The sequence below is a fragment of the Priapulus caudatus genome, unplaced genomic scaffold (genome assembly GCF_000485595.1).
Source record: "Priapulus caudatus unplaced genomic scaffold, Priapulus_caudatus-5.0.1 Scaffold727, whole genome shotgun sequence".
Classification (NCBI taxonomy): Eukaryota; Metazoa; Priapulida; class Priapulimorpha; order Priapulimorphida; family Priapulidae; genus Priapulus; species Priapulus caudatus.
Window position 1 is genome coordinate 30,011 of NW_014577788.1, and position 12,696 is coordinate 42,706.

At 49.6% G+C, this 12,696-nt stretch overlaps 1 protein-coding gene across 1 annotated transcript in view; it reads left to right on the top strand.

The window, feature by feature from the left end:
* The window catches only part of LOC106813115 (atherin-like), a 40,655-nt gene extending 28,823 nt beyond the window's left edge, over window positions 1–11,832 (top strand). The window contains exons 2-5 of the mRNA XM_014817171.1: window positions 2,762–2,843; window positions 5,078–5,255; window positions 6,407–6,569; window positions 9,494–11,832. Of these exons, the coding sequence (XP_014672657.1) occupies window positions 2,768–2,843; window positions 5,078–5,255; window positions 6,407–6,569; window positions 9,494–9,640 (564 nt within the window). The 5' untranslated portion in view covers window positions 2,762–2,767 and the 3' untranslated portion in view covers window positions 9,641–11,832. The remainder of the gene's footprint in view (window positions 1–2,761; window positions 2,844–5,077; window positions 5,256–6,406; window positions 6,570–9,493) is intronic.
* The last annotated feature ends 864 nt before the right edge of the window (window positions 11,833–12,696 follow it).

A 12,696-nucleotide genomic window follows, 5' to 3' on the forward strand; every position in this document is an offset into this window, starting at 1 on the left:
GCGTGCGTGCGTGAGGCGGGTCGTGATGCGTGAGAGCGTGGCGTCGTGAAACGGGTGCGTGCGTGAGGCGTGCGTGCGTGGAAGCGGGTGTTGCGTGGGCATGAAGCGGGTGCGTGTCGTGGGGGGAAAAAAAAAAAGGCGGTGTGTGCGTTGAAGCCGTGCCGTGCCGTGGAAGTCGGTGCGTTTCGTGATGGGCCGGGTGTGTGCGTGGAACGCCGTGCGTGCGGTGAAGCGGGTGCGTGCGTTGGAAGCGGGCGTGCGTGCAGCATGCGTGGCGTGGAAGCCGGCGTGGAAAGCGGGCGCCGTGCGTGAAACGGCGTGCGTGGAAGCGGGTGCGTGCGTGGAAGCGGGTGCGTGCGTGGAAGCGGGTGCGTGCGTGGAAGCGGGTGTGCGTGCGTGGAAGCGGGCGCGTGCGTGGAAGCGGGCGTGGTAGTGCTCACAAAACCTAGTTTCTTGCTCAAGAAACCAGGGTTCTTGGCATGAAACTAGGTTTCATGGCATAAAACCTGGTTTCTAGCCCTATAACCGCAGTTATAGCTGGAATCTTAGTTTCTTGAGCAAGAAACTAGGTTTTGGGAGCAAGAACCTAGGTTTCAGCAAGAAACCCACTTTCGACCGCGCCATTTGTATCATAATTCGAGAAACCACGGTTCCTCGCACGAAACCAGGTTTCGTGCTCACAAAACTTAGTTTCTTGCTCAAGAAACTAGGTTTCATGGCATGAAACCTGGTTTCTAGCCCTATAACCGCAGTTATAGCTGGAATCTTAGTTTATTAAGCAAGAAACTAGGTTTTAGGAGCAAGAACCTAGGTTTCAGCAAGAAACCCACTTTCAACCGCGCCATTCGAGAAACCATAGTTTTGAGCGACGAAACCTAGTTTCGTCGTTGCCTAGGCCCGTATCTAGGATTCGTAATCCCGAGCGTGACGTCAGCGTGGTTCAGCCACCCGGGGCCACTGCTCAGTAAATACTATAGAAATAACATACTATTTAGGCTAATTAATTAAATATTGTATAAATAAATTAAATATGCTGTGCTATTAAATGTATGAGAGTGTACGTGCGTGTATCTGCGTGTACCCGCGTGCACGTGCGTGTACCAGCGTGTACGTGCGTGTACCAGCGTGTACCCGCGTGCACGTGCGTGTACCAGCGTGTACGTGCGTGTACCCGCGTGTACGTGCGTGTACGTGCGTGTACGTGCGTGTATCTCCGTGTACCCGCGTGTACGTGCGTGTACGTGCGTGTACGTGCGTGTACGTGCAAGTGCCCGCGCGCACGTGCGTGTACGTGCGTGTGCCCGCGTGTACCCGCGTGTACGTGCGTGTACCCGCGTGCAGACGCGTGCACACACGTGTACGTACGTGCCCGTGCGTGTACCCGCGTGCACGTGCGTGTACCCGCGTGCACGTGCGTGTATCTGCGTGTACCCGCGTGTACGTGCGTGTACGTGCGTGTATCCGCGTGCACCCGCGTGTACAAAATACATTCAATAACGTATTCCATTTCAAATCCGGCGCTCAATTAGTAAGAAACACATAAATATTAATCTAGGTCATGTGACGTCACAGCCCCATGTTGAAACACGCCATTATATAGCGTAACAGTGCTAACACGCTTGTATATGTTATGCTAGGTGAAAGTATTGTTACAGCATACAACAAACATGTAGCCTGTAAATGTACTTATATTCATGTACATACATATTACCTGTGTGGATAATGCATTAACGGTATATGTACATGACTTGCGTAGAGATGTTTGTACATGTACAGATACATGTGATTCTGACCGAGCGTGACAAGCCCGGTGATCAGTGTACTCGCATGCCTCACCTGGTCTAGCGTCGAACTGGTCTACAATAACCCTGGTCTTCTCATTCTCATGGCAGCATATACATTCAGGTGTATCCATTCGGATTCCGCCATGAATTGTGACTGTTCTGATTCTTGAGAAGCTTGTGCCGACTCTTCGCGTTGCTTTTTCAGACGATTCTTCTCAATTTCTTCTTGTGTGTATATTCAGGCTCAAACCTATATCCAACTGGTAAATCACTATAAATATCATTATCATCTGAGTAATCACTAGAATCATTGAAATTATCGCTTTCTGTCTCCATCTTATACACCACACGCACTATGTTTACATAATGGCGTGTTTCAACATGGGACTGTGACGTCACATGACCTAGACTAATATTCATGTGTTTCTTACTGCGGATTTGAACTGCGGGCGCCGGATTTGAAATGGAATACGTTATTGAATGTATTTCTATGTATAAAAACGTTACAGAAGTTATAAAATTTTACTTCAATTGTCCTTTAAGTGCCGTATTTTATTAGTTATGCTTCTTTATTCGCAAAAATTTTCAATTCTAACACACAACTTGATTTTTAAGCATTTTTTTCCATTTTTCTCGGTAAATATGAAACTTAAAGAAAAATCCTGACGCACTATTTTGGTCCATATTGTGCTTAACATGTGGAAAAAATTTTGTATCCTCACTCTTTCTGGTAGTTGAGAAATATCCAAAATACAATTTTTACATAAAAATTCAAAATTTGTGTGGTAACATAATTAGGTGCTGGAAATTTCATGAAATTTTTTGGCTTGAGCATAAGGATATATCTCCTCTATAAATAAAACAAGTGATTGATTCGATTCATTCGCCAATAAACGTTTAATCTTCATTAGAGCAATACCCGTGCAAAAGGTGGAGAGTATCCTTTATAATATATAATATCTGTTCTGTCGTTGCAGGATTCCATGCTGTTTTGCGATGCCTGCGACAAGGGCTATCACATGAAATGTCACACGCCGAAGGTCGCAAAGAAACCGACAGGTAAATACGTGTTAGCGCGACACTCGTAGTGACAACGTGCGGCCGTGTACGTGCGGGGGTACTGTGTGTGTGCGGCTGTGTACGTGCGGGGGTACTGTGTGTGTGCGGCTGTGTACGTGCGGGGGTACTGTGTGTGTGCGGCTGTGTACGTGCGGGGGTACAGTGTGTGTGCGGCTGTGTACGTGCGGGGGTACTGTGTGTGTGCGGCTATGTACGTAGCGGGCGTACGCGCGTGTGTGTGCGCGCGTGTGTGTAAATGCACGCGGGTGCCATGTCTGTCGACGTGTTTGAGCGAGCCTGTGTAGCATCGCTGGCTAAGTAGGTTACGGTACGTGTTTCGACAGCGATCGTTAAAGGCCGAGGGAGCAAGAGAGCGTTCGTATAGCGCGACAGGCGTGCATCGGTGTGCTATCGTGCGGATATCCGCAAAACACGCCCCTCCACACACAAACACCCCTCTCACTCACGCACGCACGTACACGCACGCACGCACACGCACTCGCACACACTCGCACGCGCGCACGCACGCACGCACACACGCACACAAACGCGCGCGCGCAAGCACACACTCACAGACACGCACGCGCAAACACACGCTCACACACACGCGCATGCACCAGCACACACACACCCACACACATGCACGACGGGCGCGCACACGCACGCGCCGACGCTACAGTTCACGGCCGATGCTTGCTGTTAGCGTCGAACCTCGTTCGTCTGCGTGTCAGCGGGCGCGCGCGCGCACTCTAGCGCCAGCGGCTAGCTACGGCCATAAATAATGTACGCTTACGGCAGCGAGCCAGCTTGCTTCACCACGGGGGTGGCGCCACCTGGCGGCGAGACGCTGACCGTTCTCCGCGTTCTCGTTCATTGTTCGCCGCGGGGTGGCGCTGTGCGCGGCGCGTAAAACCGCGCGCGTGAAGAACCCTGTGCGCGTAAAACAATGTAACATCACGCGCTAAAGCAATCCCGCGGGAGAGCCAGTAACCGCTGCGACAAATCTACTAGCTCTCAGCCTCTCACTCTACTCATACCCCCGAGCGCGCATGCACAAACGAGAGCGCGCACACACACACGCGCACACACATGCACCCACGTACACGCTGGTACACGCACGTGCACGCGGGTACACGCTGGTACACGCACGTACACGCGGGTACACGCACGTGCACGCGGGTACACGCAGATACACGCACGTACACTCTCATACATTTAATAGCACAGCATATTTAATTAATTTATACAATATTTAATTAATTAGCCTAACTAGCATGTTATTTCTATAGTATTTACTGAGCAGTGGCCCCGAGTGGCTGAACTACGTTGACGTCACGTTCGGGATTACGAATCCTAGATACGGGCCTTAGCAACGACGAAACTAGGTTTCGTCGCTCGAAACTATGGTTTCTCGAATTATGATAACTGCGGTTATAGGGCTAGAAACCAGGTTTCATACCATGAAACCTAGTTTCATGGCAAGAAACCTGGTTTTGTCAGCACGAAACCTGGTTTTGTCGCTCGAAACTATGGTTTCTCGAATTATTATACAAATGGCGCGGTTGAAAGTGGGTTTCTTGCTGAAACCTAGGTTCTTGCTCCCAAAACCTAGTTTCTTGCTCAAGAAACTAAGATTCCAGCTATAACTGCGGTTATAGGGCTAGAAACCAGGTTTCATGCCATGAAACCTAGTTTCATGGCAAAAACCCTGGTTTCTTGAGCAAGAAACCAGGTTTTGTGAGCACGAAAACTGGTTTCGTGCGAGGAACCGTGGTTTCTCGAATTATGATACAAAATGCTTGCCATACACGCTGACGTCACCACCGATATTTCTGCTTGCTCACACGCACCCGCTCACCTTCCGTAGCTGTAGTTCGCTTATTCGTGCTGTAGTAAGACGAGATCTTCTTCCTGCGCACTATCCTCTCACACGCATCCTTAGATCAGTGCATAAATAGCTACTCTCACTCACTAATCTGTTCCGTTTCCGCTGGCACCGGAAGCGAGCAGTGCAGACGTTTTATCCCATCGTTAAAACATCGACGCTAAAATATTTTTCGAATCGTGTTTTTGGACTTGTGTGATCGTTTAGTGCGTGTAATGACGAAATTACATCGACACCAATACCCATATATATATATATAATATATATATATACTGCATGACTGTATATATATAATATATATATTTATGTACTACACTATATACTACGGGCCCTGTTCCTCTATTTCCAGGGAAGTGGGTTTGTTTCAAGTGCGAGCACGATGGTGTGCGCGATCCAGCCGACAACGGTACGAGCGAGGCGGAGACGGCGTCCCAGGACTCCTCACTCGGCGGTGTCGACGGCTTAGATGGAGCCTCCTGTCTGCCGACTCCGTGCGACTCCCCCGTTAACGGAGAACCGATGAACATGTAAGCGTGCGCGCGTGTGTGTGTGTGCGTGCGTGCGTGCGTGCGTGCGTGCGTGCGTGCGTACGTGCGTACGCGCATGAATGCTAGTGCGTGTATTTGCATGTGTGTGCGCGTGCGCGCGTATACGCCCGTGGGTATCCGTGCGCGTGCGTGCGTGGATATCCATGCGCGTGTGCGCGCGCGTACGCCCGTGGATGCCCGTGCGCGTGTGCGCGTGCGCGCGTGCGTGGATATCCGTGTGTGTGTGTGTGCGTGTGCTGGTTTGTTTTCTCTCGCAAATACGCGCTATATGTTAAGAAGGCGGGCGCGCGCGGTTTTCTTTCTGAGCGCGCGTGACGGGAGAGCGGCTATACCGCAAGCCATCACAGAGACGCTCATTTCATCTTATAAAGCATCAAACTATGATGCAGCTGCTGGTATAGCTTACTTTAGCGCGCCACCGTCACGCGTTAGTTGGTATCAGTGACTATGAGTGTGGAACCGCAAACGATATCTCCCCGGGCTGGCCTGGCATAACCGCGCGCGACGACGACCGGGCGGTAACGACTTCTACATGTTTGGTTAGATTACGTTCGCTATCTTCTCTCCATGGCGGACCGCCTGCATTTTCCCCGCGGCAGTTGTCAATGACGTCACACTCTTGGTAATGATGGCGTACAGTAACTCGAAGGAAGAAATTACTTCTTGAAAGACGATCCGGATTCGAATGTTTTTTTTTCTGTGTAATGAATGCAATGTATTATTTATAATTGTGTGCGTGTGTGTGCGGGTAACGGTCATGACACACCGCAGCGACACCGACCAACTGTAACGTTTGACGACAGTTTAGAAAATTAGAAACTATTGTTTCAATATAAGCTGTTGCATACACGCGCGATGAGGTTCGACGACAATCATAACGACACGCATATATATAGAATCGTTTCTAATTTGCAGCGACAGCGTCGCGCGGCATTTGTAGATGCAATTATTAGCAATCACGCGTCAATTTCGCACGCCTAGAGGCTGCACTACTTCTACACCTCATGTCGCATGTACAGCCGCGGTGAAATGTACAGCCGCGGTGACATATGCCTGCGCGCTGCTTGATGTCTGATCATCCCTGCCTCGCTCGATCGTTTACTTTGAGTCCCATGACGTCATCGCTGCAGGTATGCGACGGCGATCAAGACGGATGAGATGCTGAACAAGGTAGGAGAGTGTCACCCAGGCAGCGACGAGATCCCGGATGCGTCCGACTGGGCGATAGAGGAAGTCGTCAACTATTTCATCGATGTCGGCTTCCTGGACCAGGCAGCGGCATTCCGCGAGCAGGTAATTAATAATGTTAATCATATTAATATAATATTAATTAGCTGCGTGTCGGCTCACTATAAATATACCAATATATATATATACATACATATATATATATATATATATATATATGGCGAATTCCATCTTTAACACGGTTATCCGCGGTATCAAAGGGAGGATATCTAGGACAGGTCTGCGTGTTGCCGCGATATGCCGGTAGGTAAGAATGTTTGGGTGCGTACGAAATGTCGCCGGTTATATCGTAACAGAGGAAAGACACAAAATAGAAACGGGACCTACGTATAGGGACAAGGAGATGGAGAGGGAGAAACAAGAAGCAGAGGAAGATATGAAGCCGTGGGAGGGAAGATGACAGCGGGAAGGGAGGAGGAGCAGCGAAAGATAGTGCGCACCGAGAAAGAGAGGGGAATGGCGCACGCGATGAGGAAAATGTGGAAGTGAAAGCAGCTGTCCAAATTCCATAGTCACGGCAGATTTGGCAGTTACATCACGATCATCGAGTAAAAATTCTTCCTCATTCTCGAAGATAAGCAATTCCAGCTTGACACAGATAGAAATCGCCGAAAAGGATTAAAAAAACGCGCCACTCCATCTTTTCCTAGCAGCTGCGCGATCATGGTCGTGCGTCTACACAACATACTCACTAGAGTTCGGCAGCGAAACACGCTATATAGGCAGCGACAACAGTGTGTGTAGTGTCAGCCTGTTCTGCTAGCATCTATGACAAATACGCATATACGCTCTCCTATGACACTATTTGTAATAGGAAGATTCTTCCTATGACAAATATTGTTGTATGTGTTGTGCGCACCATAGGAGTTTAGGAGCGCTATTATGAACGCAAGCAGTCAATTTCAGCTGTAAAGCGGAACGAAGTTGACTCGTCAATATTTGTCATAGGAAAAATCTTCCTATGACAAAAAGTGTCATAGGAGAGCGTATATATGCGTATTTGTCATAGATGCTAGCAGAACATGTTGGTAGTGTCGCTACGCAGCCATGAGCGAGATATTAATAGTGACAAGAGAAATTCTGTTGCTTGTAATTATCAGCTTGTGGCGCAGTCGGGTAAAGAGCTCCAGCTCTCTGCTGCTGCTGCTGCTGCTGCTGCGACGGAGAGGGGGGGGGGGTTGCTCGCTGTAAGGGGATCCCGCATAGAATCAATATGGCGAAGATGCGTCGTCCATGATCTTCACACTAATCATCTTTTGCTAAGGATCGAATTTGCAAGTCGATAACTTTTACCTAATCTTTCACTGTCATCTTGGTCATCACGATCTGCGCGCGCGTCTGACCCATATATCAAAATACGTACCTATCATATAGACGTGTGCGTGTGTGTGCGTGTTCGTGCAACTGCCCACGTGCGTGCATGCGTACGATTGCATGCGTGCGTGTGCATGTTCGCATGTGCCCACGCGCGTGCGTGCGTACGATTGCATGCGTGCGTGTGCGGGTTCGTGCATGTGTCCACGTGCGTGCGTGCGTACGATTGCATGCGTGCGTGTGCGGGTTCGTGCATGTGTCCACGTGCGTGCGTGCGTACGATTGCATGCGTGCGTGTGCGGGTTCGTGCATGTGTCCACGTGCGTGCGTGCGTACGATTGCATGCGTGCGTGTGCGGGTTCGCGCAACTGCCCACGCGCGTGCGTGCGTACGATTGTCATGCGTGCCGTGTGCATAGTTCGCCATAGTGGCCCAGGCGCGTGCGTGACGTACGGGATTTTCCTTGCATGCGTGCCGTGGTGCGGGTTCGTGCAACTGCCCACGTGACTTGCGTGGTACGATTGGCATGCATGCACCTCCGTGTGCGAAGCTTCGTGGCAACTGCCCACCGTGCCGTGCGTGCGTACGCATTGCATTCTGGTGCGTGTGCGGTTCGTGCCATGTGTCCACGTGCCGTGCGTGCGTACGATTTGACATGCGCTGCGTGTGCTTGATTCGCGCAACACTGCCCACGCGCGTGCGTTGCTACATTGCATGCGCCTGCCGTGTGCATTTCATGTTCGCATGTGCCAGGCGCGGCGTGCGTACCATTGCATGCGTGCGTGTGCGTTCGTGCATGTGTCGACGTGCGTGGAGTTGCGTACATTGCAGCGTGGTGTGCATGTCGCATGTGCCCCGCGGCAAGTTGCATGCGCTACCATTGCCATGCGTGCGTGTGTGTGCTTCGGGCAATGCCCACGTGCGTGCGTGCGTACGAGTTGCATGCGTGCCGTGTACGTGTCGTGCAACTGCCCACGCGCGTTGCGTGCGTAGCGATTGCAGCGTGCGTGGTGCGATGTTCGTACAACTGCCCCAAGGCCGCCTGTGGCGTGGTACGATTGCGCATGGCGTGCGTGTGCGGAGTTTCGTGCATGTGTCCACGTGGCTGTGCGTGCGTACGATTGCATGACCGTGCGTGTGCGGGGTTCGTGCAATGTGTCCAGTGCGTGCGTGCCGTTACGATTGCATGCGCTGCGTGTGTCGGGTTCGCATCATGCCCGAGGCTGCGTGCGTGCGTACGATTGCATGCGTGCGTGTGCGGGTTCGTGCATGTGCCCACGCGCGTGCGTGCGTACGATTGCATGCGTGCGTGTGCGGGTTCGTGCATGTGTCCACGTGCGTGCGTGAGTACGAATGCATGCGTGCGTGTGCGTATACGTGTAACTTTCCTCAGGGCACCTTCTCAAGGGATGATGCTAGGGATAGTCCGTCACCATTGCTCAACAACAAACCTATATTCCTATATTCCCGATGCTCACTCCGTCACAATCTGGCTACGTTAGTGTGTTAGCGCATGAGCAATATCTCAACAGAGCAGTTATATTTTGTGATGGATATGCATTTGGTATGGGTAGGGGGTATCTCATCATAGATTTATGTAATGACCAAATATCAGAGCGTCGTGTATAACGCGCGGATCTTCCTCTCGCTCGCAGGAGATCGACGGCAAGTCGTTGTTGCTGATGAAGAGATCCGATGTGCTTACCGGACTCAATCTGAAGCTCGGACCTGCACTGAAGATCTACAGTCACGTACGCCGACTGCAGATCCGTGAGAACAGCCCCAGCGACTTCCTTCTCTAGATGTCCGACGCAAACAACTCTATCCGTTGAGAATAGTTGGCGCCACTGATACTATCCAAAACACTTGCGGGCGCGAATAGTTCTGGCGTAGACGCTGTTGTCATTTTCGCGAAACACGGATTGCGTTTGACATGGATGACGTGAGGTTGGAGGATTGTGATCACGTGGCGTTGTTGTAAACTCCCACCGGAAGTAGCAGACGACGTGGGCGACGTATTTTCACCAGCAGCTCGTTTAAACTACCAATAATGATGCAGTCTAAAACTACTGCTGTCTGGCAGCGGAGTACGATGTTAACTGTATGACGCTTACATTTATCGTGTGGGAAAATGTAATGGAAACGTCATCACGCGCATTGTGTGAACATTCGTGAATAAATGATTTATAGATTTTAAACATTTAATACGCGTAGGTATCCGTTTGTAAACCTAATTATATAAGTTTATATTTTTGATTTACATTTAGAATAAACTCGTGTGAGTATTAACCATAGTGGAAAAACACCCGTATGTCAGCGTCTATCTTAGCTTCGTATTTACTATTACAAATTGTTCTTAACAGAAAGTCAAAGCGTGTAAATTTGGCGACGCGCTACTATAAAACAAATATGATAGTTATGTTTAAGTCGTCGGCATCATACATGCAGTGTTTGTTCGTATGTTTATGTGTTTGTTTGATTGCTGTTTTTATCTAATATTTTAATAGGATGAACCAATTTCGGTCGTTGTCGTGATTGAAGATGTATAAACATAGATACGTAGGTACTCGCGTAGGAGCGCGTGTAATTTTTTGGATTTTACTTACTTAGATGCATTAGGATAAATGTTCCTTCTAGTTTCAAAGTCCCCGGCGTGTCAAGACGGACGCGTGATAATCTTAATGACAATCATCCTGTCGTTTATCGTTTTCTCACATCAAACTCGATACTCTTTGTGTTTTATTTAGGCCCAAGTGCAAGCGTAGCAAGCGTATGGGAAACGTAGCTATATACTATTATCACGTCTCCTGTGTGTAGTTGTCGTTTCGTTTAGCTACTGTCGGATGATGACGTCATGCTCTTCATCCTCCCTTTGGATAAGGAGCACATGTATGTCTTCAAATTGTGTTTGGAAGACGCCGTGTCGAATATCGTACACTTTACATTATAGATTCATCATTATTTGAGATACAAGCAATCGTCGAGATATGATCGACACCCGCGCATGCGCTCTACCGTCGCCAGTTCTGTGTAAGGCGAATTCGCTCATAGACGCGTACGTGTATATTTTACATGTGAATCCTCAATAATCACACAGACGAAACAATATAGACTCACCCCATCCGGCAGGTTTTCACGGACCTATTTATTTCAACATCGGTGCGTAGAATATGTGTAAACCGCGCAAACCATTGTTCAGTGCACGAGGAAACCCGTGGATCCCGTACATACAGGGGTCACTACCTGATGATGATTCCTACTGATGCAGTGGGTGACAGCGTCTTACAGAGCAGGTTCATATTTCCAAGTTTTTAGCCCTCGCGTCGTAAACTAAACCGTTTTCATCGTTCGGCTGTCACTGCGCGCAAACATGCGACCATTCATCGCTTGCTGGGAATGGGAGCAGAGCACGGAAGGAGCATAGCTTGTGCGCGTGTGTGTGAGCGCATGGCGGTAATGGTGTGTTGAGCATTCAGTTATGTCCGCGTCGCAGTGAGAGATGCGTCGCTGTGCGCGCGTGATCGCTGCTGCCTCGCACACAGTCAGTCGCCATCGCGGACATGTGTGCTCGTGTAGTATAGATAGGGTTCACTAGGCGCCTGTAGCGCTGCTATACTTTACTGATTCCCGGGTACGGATGATCGATAAACCCGTTAGTACGTTAAGCCTATATATTTAGTACGCCGGGCACCGGATTTGATTAATATATGTAAATATAGTGTAAATCCTAGAGGCAATGTGTATATTATTCTGTTAGGTATCCATACGTGTTCACGTTAATCGCGAAGTAATAATATAGACGCGTGTGATAGCCATATATTCACCGGCGGTAACCCTATCGTAGCTGTAAACAGCCATGGCAGTCTGCATGTATAACGTGTGTCTGCTCGTACGCATGCGCGTTCTGTACAGGCAAACGCGACTTGGTAAACACCGGTGCATTTCTTGTACACCTGTAATAGCTAGAATAAACGTCACTTTATTTTTTCTCAAATTATCTGTTCAGTATGAATAAAGAGAGAGAGAGAGACACACAGAGAAAGAGAGAGGGGGAGAGACAGATAGAGAGAGCTTGTGATTTTTAATACATGTGAAAGGTACGCGCGGGCACCTATATACGTATATCGCGAGATGTGATCGTAGAATCGCTCCTCTATAGCTCGGCGACTGCGCTATGAAAACCGCCATGACGACAACACTTGTACAGATACTACAGTATAGCAGCAGTCTCCACGTAGCAGTGGATTAGTTACGCAATGCCTAAGCCCGCGAACTAGCGCGTAATAACCACCGACAACCTATACGAGCGCATAATAGTTGTAACGGGTTCTCATTTTAACAAGTGTCTGGTGTGGAGCTTGTATTACGGACACGGCGATCACGTGCGCGCGCCCTTTGCTCAGGTGCGATGAGAAGGGCTGTGTGTGCGGCGTTTGTCATAATAACTCCTACCGGGAAACTAAAGGGAGCGCGTGTGCGTGCGTGCGTGCGTGCGTGCGTGCGTGTACGTATGCGTATAGGCATGTGCGCACTCGTGTGGGTGTGAACATGTGCGTACGCGCGTACGTGGGCGTGCACGCGTGCGTGTCCCTGCCAATGTGCGCGTGTGTGTGTGTATACGTGTTTGTGAGCGCGCGTTTCTTTGAGCGTGTTTCTCGTGTGTGTGTGCGTGTGTGTGTGTGTGTGTGTGTGTGTGTGTGTGTGTGTGTGTGTGTGTGTGTGTGTGTGTGTGTGTGTGTGTGTGTGTGCTCCACCGTCTCGTCCCGCTCTCTCGGTGTCTCTATTCCTCGTTTTCAATGATTCAACCGCGGTCTATAAATGAGTTTAACCGCGGGTATAAATGCTCCACCCGCTGTAT